We start from the raw sequence: 17,668 nt of genomic DNA, 5'->3' as shown, positions 1-17,668 counted from the left end.
CTTCAGAGTTCTCAGATCCCAGAGGCTTGACAGACAAAGCCTCCTGTAATAAAAGAGCCTAAACAGTGCTTAATTTGTGCCAGGGCTTGCCAGGGCTGAGCCCTGGCACCACTAAGCTTGAGGGTTCATAGCCCCTCTGGGTTTGCTGCATCAGTTATGAATGTAAAAAAGTCACCTGAGCCCCGGAACCTCTTTCCTTAAAAATTAAGCGCTGGGCCTGAAGACTATTTTGTCTTTCCTTCTGGGCCTGAGGTGTGAAAGTATTACAGGTAGCACAACATGCTGGGGAAAGGTTCTCCCCCAAACACTTTAAACACTGAACATGTATGTCAGACGCAAAGAGGACTGCTGGGAAAGATGTGCACCACCTGAAGCCATGTTTCTTCATACTGGGATCATCCATACTGAACTATAGAACTATACCTTAAAACTATGATGTAACCTAAATCTTGCCTAATTTATCCTAAAACTAAGTATAGACTACTAACTAAACTACTAACAGCAAGAAACTAATATGAAGGCACTACCAGTCAATACATCTGTGAGATCCAATGGTTCCCTCCTTCCGCGGCTGCTGTTGGAAAGAACTGAGGCTGCGGTGGCACCACAGCTCCTATATATTCGTGCTCTTAGAACACCCTCAAGCGCCAAACGGGGAGGATGGGGGAGCATGGCCACCTGTCGGGCACTGCTACCAGAAGCTTCTACCATCTTGCTGTACTAATCAGCAAAAGCCCCAAGAATGGCACTATGCAGAGGACACTTGAAAAATTTTGTGGTACTTTGCAAGTTTTTTTATTTGAAGAATAAAACTGCCCTGAAGGAAGAACCTGAATAGACTTTTGGGTGTAGCATGAGTCCTTCTTGGGCTGGGGGAGACAGGCCAGCAACTGGATAGTCCAGAAAGCTATCTAGCATCCTCTTTATTGTGCTTTTTGGTTAGAAAAGAACACAGCCTCTTTGAAGCCAGCTGGTGCCTTGTTAGTTAGTGTGCCCTGGATTGGGGGACCTGGAGCACAAAGAAGATTACAATACTATCATGGATGACATTACAAAGCTTTGGTTAACCTGAATTTGGTAAATCAGTATAAACTCTATCTCTCAAGATAATTATGTTGATAGATTCATCTCAGTAAGCCAGAATGAGGTATCTATTATACAGTCAAATATATTAGGAAGCAGTGTTTCTCCCAGGATCTTAAGAAAATGAGAAGATGAATTTCAACTGAGTGCCAAAAGCATAAGGAAATATTCAGAAGGTCCGAACACTTTTTCCCATCACTTTTAAAAATACTTTTTTATGGCATGTATGTTTAAAAAAAGTGCCTATTCTCATAATTCTGTCACAAACTGCAATTTAAGTAAAAAGTTTAAAATACTAAAATGGCTCTGGTGTTTTTAGAAGGAAAGCAGAGCAAGTAAGCCTTTCTCAAAAACCAAAAGTATGCCATTGGCAAAAATATAAGTGTATGTATAAAGAAGTGATGGTGCATATGTTATAACAGATGCTACCTTCTGAGTTCGATTTTAGAATATCTAAAAACTTGAAATGTTTCCTCTAAAGTCAAATTCATCAGGATGTGTGAATCTAGTGTATGAATCTGTACAAATCTTTCCATTCAATTAACCTATTTCTACCTGCCTTTTCCTTATTCAACTGTCTAAATGGGCCATCTTGATTATCACTACAAAAGTTTTTTTCTCCTGCTGATAATAGCTCATCTTAATTAGCCTCTTACAGTTTGTATGGCAACTTCCACCTTCTCAGTGTGTATATATCTTCTCTATACATCCGATGAAGTGGGCTGTAGCCCACGAAAGCTTATGCTCTAATAAATTTATTACTCTATAAAGATGCCACGAGTACTCCTGGGTTTTTTGCACTTAAAATGTTACATACTGAACACCTAAAAGCATTTCTTTAATCTCAGAAACCCATTTATATAATAAATTATAAATGTGATGATAGCAAGGCACAGATATTGTTTGATATTATTGTGTGAATACAAACTAATCAAAGGCAGGAAATTATAACTGAGCAAATACCCTTAACCCACCCAGTCGTGAAGCAGAAAACACTAATGTACAGCACCCTAACTTTATGACAAAGAACCAACAATTCTGCTTTTTAATATGATACTGGGAACCCCTTGCTTGCACTGGTGAGCACTTATTCACACGAGAAATACCACTGATTTCTGAAGGACTATTCATGAGTTACTATTCGCTACTCAGAGTAAGTGGGTCACAATCTGGCTCATTGTAAGCCTTCTATGGAAACCACATGTGCACACTTGAGGAAGCAATCTGAGCTACAGTGTCTACCACCACTGTAGAATTCTGGTCTTTCCCAGTTTTTGTAATACTCTAAAATATTTTGTAATAAACCGTTTTTAAAACATAAGAGGTTTTTCAATGTATTATGTATCCAAGAAACAATTTTTGCGTGTTGAATAAATGAAAAACTGTTTAGCAAGAGTCCTACTGAAGAGGAGCTTTGAACCTTTAACTCCAGTGAAGTCAACAAGTGTTGCAAATGTTGAGTACCCCTGAAGTCTTTTATGCCACATTTTTTACTGAGAAGTCAGTATGCAGTGTCTCAAGAAGAAGTTAAACTATTACCTTCAACTGCAGCTGCCGCACCCAAACAATATTATTGACAACTTCAGAAAGATTTTTGCCTGAAAGTGGCCCAGATACATCACCAGGAACACCATGACATCGAGCTTCAAAGTCTGTTCGAAAATCTGTATCGATCAAACAAACTGTTCATGTTAGACCCACAAAGCAACAGAACCAGTTAGCAATAATGAATTATAGCTACAAACAACATACTAGTCTCTTACCAAAAAAATGTGTTGCAAAATACTACTCCCAAAAGAAAACAGACAAAGTAGAGAGCAATTAACACATTTCCAAAAGTACATATTGATTTTGAATTCTCTATGATACACTTTTACCTTTGACAGAGTCCTGAAGTCTTGCTAGCAAAGTTTCCCTTTCAAAAAGCAATTCTTTGCTAATGCTTGGGCGTTTTACCAGTTCCTTATATTTCTGAAATGCTTGAAGCAGCTGGCATAAGAAATAATGTAAAGAAAAAAGGTTATTTCTACTCAAACTGAAACACATTCTTAGGCACCACTGTTCATAAATCCTATATGTGATCATAAATAACTATTTCTTTGTTTTAAAATGACTATTTGAGAATTCTGCAATCTGATACATAGTAAAGCCTTTGTGTTATAAAAATATTTTTACCTGTTGAGGACTGTCTTCAATTTCTGAAATAAATGTTTTCAGTTTGCTTGCTATTTTCTGTTCCACTGGTGCAACAATTCTCTCATATTGAGACACTGCAGCTCTCCATAAAGGCTGGAGATAATGAATAGCTGAGTTAGTTTGAGATATATTAATACTCACAATAAAGTCACAGAAATTATGTATAGAAAAATAAAAATAAACATTATACCTCTGTGTAGGGGTTATAGTGCACAGGATTCAGGCAAGCAAAGGGTTCAAACACCTGAGCAAGGTGCAATGTTTGTTGTTCCCCCATTGGTAAAAAATATGCAAGTTTTTCATGAAGCGTTCTAATAGTCAGCACCTAAAACAAAAAAAGTAGTATTTTATTTATTGTAATGGGATTTTTATACGCCCAGCATCATGATGCCTGGGCACATAACTTATATTAAAAGCAAGAAATGCAATACACAGTACAAACTCCCCCATCTGTACCATACCTCCCCATCACAAATAAACCTTCCTTCGCAATGAGCTACAGTCAAATAAACGTTAAACCCAAATATGTGTATTAAACCGTACTCTGATTATAAAAATGATGCAAAATATTACACATTATTAGTTTTATTTACAACTAAAAAATACCTCTGTAGTTTTGTTTCCAACAAAAACAAATCAAAATTCACCAAACTCGTACCTCATCAAGACGTTTGCCAAGTTTGTCTAATGTTTCAGGAACATATTTCTCACTTTTCCATGGATATGGTGTATACCGTTGCCATAGCTGTCCAGTTAGGTGATCACAGGCAGCTACCCACTGTTCACAAATCATGATACCAGCCTTCAGATTTTCTTTCACAATGTGAAAAGCATCTTCCCACAGATTCAAAGTTTCCATTTTTTTCTGAACAAACCTACCAAGAGAGCCTCCTAAAACAGCATAAAAACATACAACAAAGTATATAAATATAACCAAATATAACAAGTATGTTTAAAATCCTTTCTTTATCTTCCTCACCACAGTACATTTCCATTTTTAAAAGCTATTGAAGAGATATTTTGATACTAAATGCAAATCTCATAAACAAACAACTATTCACTTAGTGCCTGATTCTGCAATCCTTTGCTCATGAATAAGAGCTACAGAACTGGAATCCTTAATAAATTAAATTATATACATATTATGTAAGACAACATATTTAAAAATAAAAGTCTCACTTTTCAGTAGGCTGTATTTTAACAGATTTTATAGTTTTCATTGAGTTTTAGGCCAGAAGAGATCATTAGATCATCTAGTATGACCTGTATATCAAAGCCAAATAAATTTTGCTCATTTGCCCGTGTTGAGTCCAAAAACTTGGATTAGATTGAAGCATTTCAGTCCTCAGAAAACTAAACTGTTGTATGCTACAGGCAGAGAACAGAAGAGACTGAGGTCAGGGTGCCACAAATGCCTGAGGCCCCTGCAATGTCCAGATAATCCTAGCAGGTGATCCAGGCTCTATGCTGCAGAGGAAGGCAAAAACAAAAACAAAACCCAAGATACATGCTAACCTGCCCTGGGGGGAAATTCCTTCCCATCCCCAAATCTGGAGATCAGTTGAACCCTGAGCAGGTAAGCAAGACACACAAATAAAATACTGTACCAAAAAATGAGAATTCTCTATGCCATTTCACAGTAATGATCTACCCCATCTGGCGTTCTGACTCCAGCTATGATCAATCCCTAATGCTTCAGAGCAAGGTTAAAAAAACCCAAAAACCAGAATATATTTGGCCAGTTGTGCACTGGGAGGATATAAAGCCCTTCCTAATCTCTGCAGGGTGAAGCCTTGAAGCAAGAGACTTGATTATAGTCATTGTCTTAATACACAGTTGCATGTGTTATGAGCATGTTGAGGACAATGCAGAGCTTCCCATCCTCTCCATGGCCTATGAAGGGAGGAATGAAATGAAGATTCATAGACTGCCAGGCCAAAAGAGACCACTATGACCATCCAGCCTGACCCCTACATGCATAGGCTGTAGAATTTTCCACAGAAGCTGAATTAAAGCACACATTTTAGAAAGATATCTAATCTCATTTTAAGGACTCCAAGCAATGGTGAGTCCACCACCTCCCCGAATAAGTTGTTCCAATGTTTAATTACCCTGACTGTTAGGAAATTGAGACTTATTTCAAGATTGAATTTGCCTAACTTCAACTTCTACCCAATGGATCTTGTTATGCCTTTTTCTGTAAGGCTCTCCAGTATTTCCACATCTTTCTTGAAGTGTGGAGAACTGAACACAGTAGTCTAGTATTGGTCTTACCAATGCTGTGTGTACAGAGGCAAGGTCACGTCCCTATTTCTACTTGATATTCTCCTATTTATAAAACCAAAGATCATACTAGCCCTTTTTGCCACAGTATTGCACTAACAACTCATGATGACATGGATATCCACAGTCTCCCATCCTGCAGATGTTGCCTTCATTCTTTGCTCCCAGATGTATTACCTTGCATTTAGCTGTTTAAAATGCATTTTGTTGGCTTGTGACCATTTAATCAGACTCAGATAACTCTGTAACCATAACCTGCCTTTCTCTTGATTTACTACCCTACCAGTCTTCATGTCATCTGTAAAGTTTACCAGCAAAGATTTTATATCATCATCTAAATCTTTGATAAAAAATATTGAATAGCATTGGACCAAGAACTTATCCCTGAGGGACCCCACTAGAAATGGCCCTGCTCACTGATTTTCTCCCCATTAACAACCACATTTTGAGAGCTGTCAGTAACCCAGGTTTTAATCCATCCAATATGTGCTCCATTGGTTCCATATAATTCACGTTTTTTGGTCAAAATGTCATGTGATACTGAGTCAAATGCCTTAGAGAAATCCAAGAATACTATATCAACACAGTTGCCAAGATAACAGGTTTGACAATACCTGCTTTTCATGAAAATATATTGACTGGTATTAATTATATTTTTAGCCTCCAATTCTTTGTTGATAGTCCCAGATTATTTTGCTTGGGAACGACATCAGATTAATCAGTCAACAATTCCATGGGTCATCCTTTTTATTCTTTTTAAATAGTGAAACTATTTTGCCAGTCCTCCAATCCTTTGGATTTTCCCCAATTTTCCAAAGTTTGTTAAAATTAACGTTAGTGGTTCAGAGAGCTCCTCAGCTAGTTCCTTTAAGACTCCTGGGTGTATGTTATACAGACCTGTTGATTTGAAAATGTGTGATCATTTCTACCCACAGTTTTACCTATGACATCCAAAAGATTTTGCATGCGTGGCTGTGGAAAGGGATCATGTTCTGTTTGTCTCCATACATCATCAACAGTATCCCGCGTAGTCTCCACTAAGTCCACAACTTCAAATAAAGAGAGACTATCCAAATTGTAATAATCCTAGAAATAAAACACATTTTAAAATAACATGATTGTGCTACTGATGGATTAGAAATATTTACATTCTTTAGAATATTTTCAAATATGTTTGTTAACTGAGGCATTTTCTTGTTTACAGATATGTCAGGTCTTCATTTTAACTTAAAAATATAAGGCACAATCCTGCAAAAAAAATAAGGATGTGAGTAACTTTATTCATGTGAATAGTCTCACTGACTTCTGTGGGACTATTCATGTGAGTAAAATGATTCAAGTGCTTAAGACTTTGCAGGGCAGAGTCCATAATCACCATCTTGTGTGTTAGTTCATATTTTTATTATTTATCATCATCCCATTTTCAGCTGACAATCTTCTTACCATTCCTTTATTAATATTAATCTCTTTAAGACTGATTTTAGGATTGAAAGGGCCACACTCTGCTCTGAATTAAACTTGAGCAACCCCCACTACAGTCAGTGGGAGCTGGAGAAGAGAAACTGCAAGAAGAATTTTGCCCCAGATTTTGTACTTCTGAACATCTCATACCATTTCACAAGTTGAGTAAATTGTTTACTAAGTTTGATATAAATACATCACTGAATAAATAAAAGAAAAAACATACTCTTGCAATTACTTCAAACAGATCTTTAAAATGAGAGGCTCTCTCTTTGCTACATGATTTACTTCCACGATGAGCACGCTCTATCCAGAACTGAAACTCATCATTTGGTGTAAGTATTGCTGCAAATACAAAACAGAAATCACTTAAATACATTATTCAGATATAATGCATAATAACAAAATATCTTTAGGCAAAACACACTCTAAAATGGAAAGTTTTACCTTTGTATTATATAATTCTGCTTCAACTTTTGGGTCTAGGTGTGATATCAGCTTAATATTAAGGCACCATACACTCAATCCTGCTAGACAGTGGGTGCCCTCAATTCCTAACTGCTAAGAGTATTCACAACCTTTCTAGGTCTATTCTGTTTTATTTAGGTTCTTAAACCACTCACATCACAGTGATAGAGACATGAATTCACAACTCTAATGAAATATTCAATTTTTAATTTCAATTGTGTTGTAAAATAAGTAATTGTAGTACACACCGCGCACATCATCTTCACGGAATTTGGTTCCTGAGTAATTAGGATCTGATCTTCTGAGGACAGTGCCCAAACCAATCTCTAGCTCACTCAGAAGATTCTGGAGTTTGGGATCAAACTCCCTACTCCATTTCTCATCCTACAACAAAGATTCCAAGCAATAAAAACCATGTTAGAACTCTTTATCATTTTCCTATTATCTGCTTTTTTTTCAAATAATTGAGGAATAACAATTATTCATTTGATGGGGGGAAGAGAACAGGGAATGTACTTAAATTCAGGGAAGGACATCTTATTCTTTTACAGGTTGGACAAATCAAAACATTGAACCATATCATGCCAATCGTTTTTTTGAAAAAAACTCCTTACTGATTTAAACATGGCCTACAGCTCAAAAACTGATTGCAAGACATGAATTAATATTTTCAAAAGGATGCTGCAAACAGATATTCTTTCATCATTCTCTATTAAAGCAACCAGGTATGGAATATACTCCTGTGCTGGAAATTACTGGTTAAAATGAATAATGAAGGTTATTGTAATCTTCTTGAATCACTCTAAGACTATGACAGAAAATAAATTGGGGTTTGGAAACTATGAAACACTGAAATTTATTTTGCTAAGATAAAGAAATGTAACCATGATTTTCCTTTGTTTGTGAAAAACTGAATAAAGAAAATATCTTCCTTATCACAAAATAGGAAAAGGAGGTATCATTTTAGAAGATATTAATCCTCAGTTTAGCTTTTACATTTTCACATGTAAGATACACTGCTACCCTCTCCAATCCCTGTGCCAAATTCTGCAGTCTTCAATTAAGCAAAACTCTCAGAATTTAGCCCTCTGCGATCAATTCTCCTGTTGACACATGATGGAATTTAAGCAGGTAAAACCTAACAGCACAATGGAAAACAGAGTCAAATAAGTCAGTTTAGGAATCCAGCACACCTATTTACCATATAAAATAGCTATAGTGGTTTGTGTATTCCTGCCATTGACCCTGAAACAATATCTGATACACATTTTAAAAAATGACACAGACTTATGTAAAGGTTGCTGTAAGGTGCCTCCTTTAACTTGAAAATAAAATAAAATATTCACTCCTTAACCTTTGTATATATTTTAATTTTAAAGCTAACAGAAAAGCAAATTACAATAAATCTCAGAGAACAATTAACATGGGATGGGGAAGATTTATAGTGAAAATAGAGGAAAGTAATCTGTAAGTACACATTTTTTAATGTATAAAAATATCTGTAATGGTATATTACTCACCTTTAATAATACTGGTGCAAATACCTGTCGTACTGCTTGATAAAGTGTATTAATAGGTGAATCTAACATAGATGACACAAGAATATTACTATGAAGATTATCTTCTGTAATAACATCAGGTCGCAGCTTAAAGAATACCAACACTTTATCTTTTGAATCACCAGCTTCAACCTACAATGATCAAAAAACACAAGGTTCAAGAAAGAAAGAAAGAAAGAAAGAAAGAAACTGCAAATCACAAGATGTTTTTTCCCCCAAATGCACTTTCTATACAATTTAGAGTAAGGAAATAACTAATTACAAAATTTCATGTTACTTGACTTGTGATAAACATTCTGTTCATATCTGATTTGTTATAAATTCAAACCTACATGTGATATTTATATTGGGCTGAATAGGAATCTGAAATGTAATACAAAATCAAATACTTAAAATGGCCTCTGCATTACAAGTAGAACTGGGCAAAAAATGGTTTGAATGGTTTGGATAAAAAAGCATTTTGTCAAAAAATCCAAAACCAGTTCTAACTTCAAGTAACCATTTTACTTATATTATGCCGGCATTGTTTAAAGTACACTCCCCCACTTTTCAGTGTCAAGCAGATGGAGTGCAAGTGGTGGAGTGTAAAATATCACATGCTGCAGAATTTAAGCTTTCATTTTAAAAAATTAGTTTCTACCCTTCATGATTTTGAAGATAACTTTCCAAATGTGAATCTATGCAATCTTCATGGTCTACAGACAGCTAGCTCCAAAACCTTTGCAGCTGCTCATAGACACCTCAAACAATGGCTGAGTGAAATTGATATGAATTTCATCAATTTTAATGTTGTGGCCCAGTACAGGATGGGCAGCAGTAGAAACACAAGAGTCAAGTCAATTTCACAGTGCAGCTTGTTGGCAAAGCTACAAATAGCAGAGGCAAGCACTGAAGCTATTCACAGAAGAAGACACATAAAACAGAGGATGGGGAAAAGTAGACTAGCAGAGATCCCAGCTTCTGCACACCAGCCAAGAGCCTAGGTTTAGGAGGGGAAAGAAATCTTTTTCTCCCTTCCAACAGGCGGAGGAGGATCATGGAAAGGAGGTTTCAAATTTATCAGATGCTTACTAGACAGAGGTTAAAATGAAAAATGGAGCATCTCAGCAGGATCCACTTACAACAAGCAGTTTGCCTCTGGACTCCAGTAGTAGGCCCTCACCTCATATTTCATGTTGGCCTCTGGTTATAGTAAGTTCAATCTTTTGTCCAATAACTAGAATTTTCAACTCACATGCTATGGTTCCCCCTGCACTGAGGAGAACCTTCCCCAACTCCCCAATCCATCCCACCTGGTAGAAAGTCCTGTGTTTAAATAACATAAAGTTTCTACCAATCCGACCAAAACAAGACAAGAAGAGATAAAACTGTCTGTCTATTCTAAAATCTTATCATAAAACAGAGGGAAAAGGTCTACAATCAAACTGAAGAATGAAGTGTTAGCAATAACATGCAGTACGCTGACATTCTGCATACAGCACAAAACTCTGTCACCCCATTTTCTTTTCCTCATGTACAGTACGGTAGACACCCTTTTTACACAATCACGTATGTTACTTGTTTCTCAAGATATTATAGTGTGCAATGTTTTGGATAAAGTTAACTTTAAATGCTCTGTCAGCGGTACCCAAATTTTGTGCAACTGAGGACAACAAAGGCAATTCGCCAATAGTTCAATGTTGGCAGGAACTGCACCTAATTTACATAAAACAGAGCACTCTACATACAAAGGTGTTACCTCTACACAAGCATCTCTGAACATCCAAAGCTAGGTCTCTCATGTTCACAGATATTCAGATCAAACCATGTGCCCAACCCCAAAACCTACCTGGAAACCTGCACTGACACAATGTGATGCACACCACGGACACAGAGTGTACTAGGTGCCCTGGTCTGCACAGTTGCTTTCCATTAGTTAGCATGCCATACACAGTGCTCAGTGGTCTACACAAGCCCTAGGAGTAATGTGTCGCATACTGGATCATATGGTCTGCATGCACTTCCACCTGGACAGTACACTTCACACTAAACCCCAACGTCTATACAGACATAATAAAATGCCCCTCCCCCCATAGATGTTTCCTCTGAGACAGAACACTGTACAGTGAGTCTCGTGGTTTTTGTACACACTGAGACAGCATGTCACACACCAGACCTAGTGGTCTGCAAACTCACTCACAGTGAGACAGAATGTATATATGTCACACATTAGGACCTAAGTCTCTGCTAGAACTCTAAGGGAAACAGCATGTAACAACACCAGACGGCCTGGTCTCCAAATACCCTACTACTGGGGCAACATGTCGCACACCAGAGCCCCTGGTGTGCAGGGACATGCACACCAGAATGGTGTGTCACACACCAGAGACCATAGTCTATATAAATATAAAAACATAAGAACGGCCATATTGGGTCAGACCAATGGTCTATCTAGCCCAGTATCCTGCAGTGGCTTGTGCCAGATGCTTCAGAGGGAATGAACAGAACAGGGCAATTTCAAGTGATCCATCTCCTGTTGTTTAGTCACAGCATCTGGTAGTTGCAGGTTTAGGGACACCCAGAGCATGTGGTTGCATCCCTGATCATCTTGGCTAATTGCCACCGATGGACCTATCCCCTGTGAAACTATACTTTTGGCCTTCACAACATCCCCTGGCAACTAGTTCCACAGGTTGACTATGCGTTGTGTGAAGAAGTACTTCCTTTTGTTTGTTTTAAACCTGCTGCCTATTAATTTCATCGGTGACCCTTAGTTCATATGTTATGTGATGGGATAAATAACACTTCCCTATTCACTTTCTCCATACCATTCATGATTGTATAGACCTCTATCATATCGCCTCTTTGTCATCTCTTTTTCAAACTGAACAGTCCCAATCTTTTTAATCTCTCCTCACACGGAAGTTGTTGTATACCCTTAATTTTTTTTGCCCTTCTTTCTCTGCACCTTTTCCAATGCTAATGTTATATTTTATGAGATGACTACCACAGCACTCTGACAAGATGTTTTGAGAGAACTATTCAGGACGATCCCAACATTTCTTTCTTGAGTGGTAACAGATAAATTAGACTCATTTTGTATATACAGTTAGGATTATATTTTCCAGCATGTATTACTCTGCACTTGTCTACACTGAATTTCATGCGCCATTTTGTCACCCAGTCACCCTATTTAACAAGATCCTTTTGTAATTCCTTGCTGTCAATTTTTGTCTCAACTATCTTGAGTAAGTATAGTCTGCAAGTTTTGCTATCTCACTGTTCACCCCCTTTTCCACATGATTTATGAATATCTTGTGAAAACTGATCATTTATTCCTACTCCTTTGTTCCTATCTTTTAACTACTGATCCAAGAGAGGCCTTTCCATCCGATCTGGTGACAGCTTAGTTAGCTTAAGAGACTTTGGTAAGGGGCCTTGTCAAAGGCTTTCTGGCACCCGGGGGGGCACGTCACACACCAGAGCCCAGGGTGTGACACGCTCACCAGGATGGCGTCTTGCATACCAGGCCCCGTGGTCTGCACGGATGCCCACACCAGGACCAGGACGTACCTTGTTGGACACGGTGAGCTGGGTGCCCGAGTGCTGCACGGTGAGGAGGAACTCGTTGCCGTCGTCCAGGAAGTTGGCCAGTTGGGGGCTGGCAACGAGCGCACTGGACAGGTCGGCCGACGATGCCAGGCCGAAATAATTTGCTGCGGTGACCGATATGAAGCGTTTCCTCTTGTCTCCCGCCCCAGCCAGAGACATGATGGCGGGGTGGGGTTTCGGGGCAGGAGAGCTCACCCCGGGGTGGCAAGTACCTGAGGGGGGCTCATCGACAGGCTCGAGGAAAAGCCTAACACCGCCTGGCGTCCCCGGGTTGCCAGGAACCGTCACTATGGCGACCGAAGATGGCGGTCCCGGGACCGCGGAACGCTCGCGCGCTCGGCCGGGCTCTCGGGAACGCGCCGCGCCTGCCGCGGACGTTGGGGGAACCGGAGAGAAGATAGGCACTCGCTAGCCGCTCCCCGCTAGCGTCGATGCGATCCCCGCCCCGGCTCCTCAGGGGAGGGGCAAGGAGGGGGGATCCTGAGCAGGGGTTCGCCCTACTATGACCCCAGCGCGGCGCGCGCACGCAGATCCGCCGTCCCGCTGGCCGGGCGGTCTTAGAGGTCTCGCTGGGGTGGGGGAGCGCCCGGCCTCGCTCTCCGCCCCCCTGGGATCCCCCAGCGTCCCATCGCGCCTGGCCTGGCCTGCCCCTCACCCTCACCCAAGTGCCACCGTAGCCCCTGCGTCACCCGCCTTCGTCTGCAGCCTGTTCAACACCATTAAACGGTTAGGTCTCCATCTTCCCCAGGTCCCCTGGCTCCTCCACCCCCACACTTCCCCACCCAAGCCTTACGGCCCCTGCGCCTCTGTTACAAAAGTGCTACATGCAGGAGCGATTACCTAGTATTTTCCGCTGCATGCATCCGATGAAGTGAGCTGTAGCTCACGAAAGCTTATGCTCAAATAAATTTGTTAGTCTCTAAAGTGCCACAAGTCCTCCCTTTCTTTTTACCTAGCCGCAGTAACCCTACCTGACTTGGTTTGACACCACCACCAAGTCACGTCAGTCCCAGGATAGTGGGGAGACAAGGTGGATGAGGTTCTTACTATCTGTTATTAGACCAACTTCTGTTAGCGAGAGAGACAAACTTTGGAGCCATACAGAGCATTTCTTCAGGTCTGGGAATGCTACCCTGACTGTCACAAGTAAATGCAAGGTGGAAGAGATTATTTAGCATAAGTAATTAGTGCATATGCTAAGGGACCACTCAAGGTAGAGTGGCCCATTAACACCTCTGCAATAAGCCTGGTAGTTTAAATTCATAACTCTGCTAGCCACTAACATCATGGACTGAACAGAGACACTGTGGTTATGTCTACACTGCACAGCTTATAGCACCACAGGCATGCCACTAAAGCCTTGCCACTGTAAGGCACGCAATGTAGCCGCTCTTTGCAAAGGCGGCAAAGCCTGCCCAAAAGTGGAGGGATCAGGGGCCCCCGCCCCTCCTCTCTGCCCAAGGCCACACACCCCAGCCAAGCTGGAAGCCAGAGCGGGCTGGAAGCCATGGACCCTCCACCTGCCTGGGGGGTGGGGGAGGGGTGTCAAGAGCAGCTCCTAGCCCATGTCCCTGCCCCACAGGCCCCCTGCCCAGGGCAGGAGGGCCCGCAACTCCACACAGCTGCTCCTGCCTCTTACCTGGATCTGGCTCCAACTGAGGAGTCACCGCCCACCCATGGTAAGAGCCGCACAGGCAACTGTGGGGAGCCATGCCGTGAACGGTCCACCTGCCCTGGGTGAGGGGGTCAAGAGCAGCCCCCGGCCCGTGTCCCCACTCTGTAGGCTCCCCATAGCTGCCCCATGGCCGGGCCACAGGCCCACAGCTGGAGCTGGGTCTAGGTAAGAGTGGGGGCTGCAGGGCGGGGACACAGGCCGGAGGCTATTCTCGACGCCCTCACCCCATGCAGGCGGAGGGTCTGGGGCACCCAAAGCTGCCCAGGCTCCCCAGCTGGGATCCAACTGTCAGCCTGGCCATGGGGGCGGGTCCTCGGGGGGAAGTTGAGGGTTGGGGCCTCTGCCAAAAAGTGAACGGACCAGGTCCATCCACTTTCAAAAAGTGGGAGGGCCCTGGCTCTTTGTCGCCAGGAAAAAAGCTCTTCCCCTGACAAAATAAAACCACCCCCAGTGACGGGAGTTGGCCAGGGGTGCTGGAACAATTTTTATAGTGGGGATGCTGAGAGCCATGGAACCAAACTGTAAACCCTGTATATAATGGAAACCACTTCAAGCCAGGGGGTGCAGCAGCATCCCTAGTTCCAGCACCTATGATGGTAGCTTCATCAGCAGGAGACAAAGCACTGTTCCACACCAGCACCTTTTGTCATTCAGGGTTTTTTTCCCCACGTCCCTGAGGGACAAAAGTTTTAACAACTTAAGTGCAGTTTAGGCTACGGCTACACTACTAGGCTTTTAGGGACACAGCTATGCCAGTACAGCCATGCAGCTAAAAGGCACGCAGTGTAGCTGCTGTTCGTCAGCAGGAGAGAATACTCCCGCCGACAAACACTGTTCACACTTTTCGTCAGTAAAACTTTTGTGGTTGGGGTGAGGGGGGAGTGTTTTTTTAACACCCCGAAGGACAAAAGTTTTCCTGAGGAAGCACCAGCGTAGACAACTTATTAGGACATTTTGTAATCCACTAACCCCCTCTTTTTGTCTTATGACTGAAAGGTGTTAATGGGCCACTCTGCCTTGAATGCTAACTACTTATGCTAACAATCTGTTCCACCTTGCATTTAGCTGTGATGCTTGGTGTACCTTTCCCAAACCTGAAGAAGGGGTCTGTGTGGCTTGAAAGCTTTTCTCTCTCACCAACAGAAGTTGTGTCAATTAAAGATATTATCTCACCCATCTTGTCTCTCTAACACCAAATGACATTACTTGTACATCTTCCCACTTTTGTTAATGTTGTTACTACTCAAAGGAAAAATAACACACAAAAGCAAATAAAAAAATAAAGAAAAGGAGTACTTGTGGCACCTTAGAGACTAACCAATTTATTTGAGCATGAGCTTTCGTGAGCTACAGCTGTAGCTAAGGTGCCACAAGTACTCCTTTTCTTTTTGCAAAGACTAACACGGCTGTTACTCTGAAAAAAATAAAGCTGGTTAGGAAATGTTTTTTTCTGCAAAAAAATAATTCTGATTAAAACATTCTTATTTTTTTGTTTAAAATATTCCACAATAAAAATGGGGGGGGGAGTTGTAAAAAATATTCATAAAACAAAAATGGGGTTTCAACAAAAAACGGAATTGTATTTATTTTTGCAAAAACAAAACAAAAAAAACTTCTTTTTCACAAAACTCCATTTTCCAACTAAAAAACTTTTACCTCTGAAAAAAAGGGGTTGAGATTAATAATAATGGCTAGGCTAGGTAAATGACAAATAGAGAGACATTTATTTCTCCTGTTGATTTTAAAAAATCTGCCTTGACATTTGTGCATTAATGTTGATCTCATCTACTATCTACTACAGTCAACTGTTGTATCCTGTCTTTAATCTAGACAAATTCCCAGAGAAGGGACTGTTTACTGTATTTTTACAGCACAGTGGGGTTCTGTTCAGAATTTGATTGAAGCCACTCAGTGCAGGTGTAATACAAATAAATAATAAACAACAATAAAACAAATCACAAATGATTTTTTCAGAGTTATAGTCTCTGAATCTTGATAACTTTCTGATCACAGAACCATTTCATCTTATTCAAACAGTTCCTTCAGCAGTGGCCTGTTCAACTGTTACCATGCTTCCACCATCTGGAGCCTGCTGCTTCTGATGTTTTCATTGCCAATTAATATGCATTTTTAATTAGTTACTCTCCTGTTTATTCACTTTTTGCTAACACTGTCATTTGGAAAGCACAGTTTTTACTATTTCTGTAATGTCCACTTTTCTTTCCAATGGAAAGTCAATTTCTCTCAATAACCTTGCTTTAACTTGATTATGAGCTACACCACAAATAATTCAGACTCTAATTAACCCTATGTGTTAAATGTTCATATTCACATGACTTAGCTTTGTTATCTTGACCTGTAACGGTTGTCTTGTTACAGTGTATCAATGTGGGGGAAGAAATTAAGGATGTTATGAACCCCTGGCTAAGAAGTCACAGGTATGGCAGTCGCTGAATTAGGATCTATCACCTACTTGATCTCAGTGCAAATAAGGATAAGGGATAAGAAAAGGTAAACTAAAAAAAGTGCTTTACTTAACACAAGGTAAGTATATGGACAAAATATCTCAGTGGCTTGCCTGGGCATGAAACCCAGAATCCCCTCCCTCTACAAATGACAGACAAAGGTATTTATACTTTACAGGTCAAAGTTCGTCTGATTGTCTGCCTCAACCTCAAGATGCTGGATCTGGACCTACCACTGTGCAAAAGACCACCAAACTCAAACAAAAGGGTGCCAATGTTCCAAAGAAAAGGGTAGCCAAAATGGCTGCTAAACAACTACTAGACACCATTCAAGATGGTGATTTTAACAACTTTTTGACATTACCATTTTCCAGGTAAATAATACAAGATACCACATAGACATAAATCAAAGCATGAAAAATTAAAATATATATACATGAATAATACCATACAATCTGATCCAGAAACTAGTTGCTTGTAAAGAAAATGTTACTTTCCTATGTGACATTCTTGGATGTATCACAGTATTCTTGAAATTTTTGTGTGACTTTGTCTAGCGCAATGGTTCTTAACCTATTTACCATTGCACGCTGCATATACAGCTCTCTATATGTTGCCGGCACCCAGTGCTGAGAGGCTGAACAACAGCTTGAGTGGTTCATTACCCGGTGTGCTACACCCAATAATCACAACGGGGTGGAGAAGCAGAAAAGTTTATTTGAAGCTTCAAATAGGTACAGGGAGATTTGAATCTCAAATCCTGTACCCAGAGCAGGAAGTCACACAGGCTTTTATACATCCTTTTTCCCAGCATACTTACCCAATAGCAAGCTGCCCCAAGTATCCATATAGCCAGCCAATCCAGTTCCCAGCTAGTTCCCTGGTTC

General features: G+C 40.6%; 1 protein-coding gene across 2 annotated transcripts in view; it reads right to left on the bottom strand.

The window, feature by feature from the left end:
• The window catches only part of DYNC2H1 (dynein cytoplasmic 2 heavy chain 1), a 397,803-nt gene extending 384,953 nt beyond the window's left edge, over positions 1–12,850 (bottom strand). For both annotated transcript variants that reach the window (XM_077805779.1, XM_077805787.1), the window contains exons 1-10: positions 12,603–12,850; positions 9,012–9,182; positions 7,740–7,875; positions 7,250–7,368; positions 6,504–6,648; positions 3,938–4,170; positions 3,470–3,604; positions 3,259–3,372; positions 2,961–3,072; positions 2,623–2,747 (exon numbers count right to left, since the gene is read on the bottom strand). In XM_077805779.1, the coding sequence (XP_077661905.1) occupies positions 2,623–2,747; positions 2,961–3,072; positions 3,259–3,372; positions 3,470–3,604; positions 3,938–4,170; positions 6,504–6,648; positions 7,250–7,368; positions 7,740–7,875; positions 9,012–9,182; positions 12,603–12,800 (1,488 nt within the window). In that variant the 5' untranslated portion in view covers positions 12,801–12,850. The remainder of the gene's footprint in view (positions 1–2,622; positions 2,748–2,960; positions 3,073–3,258; positions 3,373–3,469; positions 3,605–3,937; positions 4,171–6,503; positions 6,649–7,249; positions 7,369–7,739; positions 7,876–9,011; positions 9,183–12,602) is intronic.
• Positions 12,851–17,668: the final 4,818 nt, after the last annotated feature.

This window comes from Eretmochelys imbricata, chromosome 1 (assembly GCF_965152235.1).
Source record: "Eretmochelys imbricata isolate rEreImb1 chromosome 1, rEreImb1.hap1, whole genome shotgun sequence".
Taxonomy (NCBI): domain Eukaryota; kingdom Metazoa; phylum Chordata; order Testudines; family Cheloniidae; genus Eretmochelys; species Eretmochelys imbricata.
The sequence above is the reverse complement of the archived record's forward strand: the minus strand, read 5'-3'. Positions and strand labels throughout refer to the sequence as shown.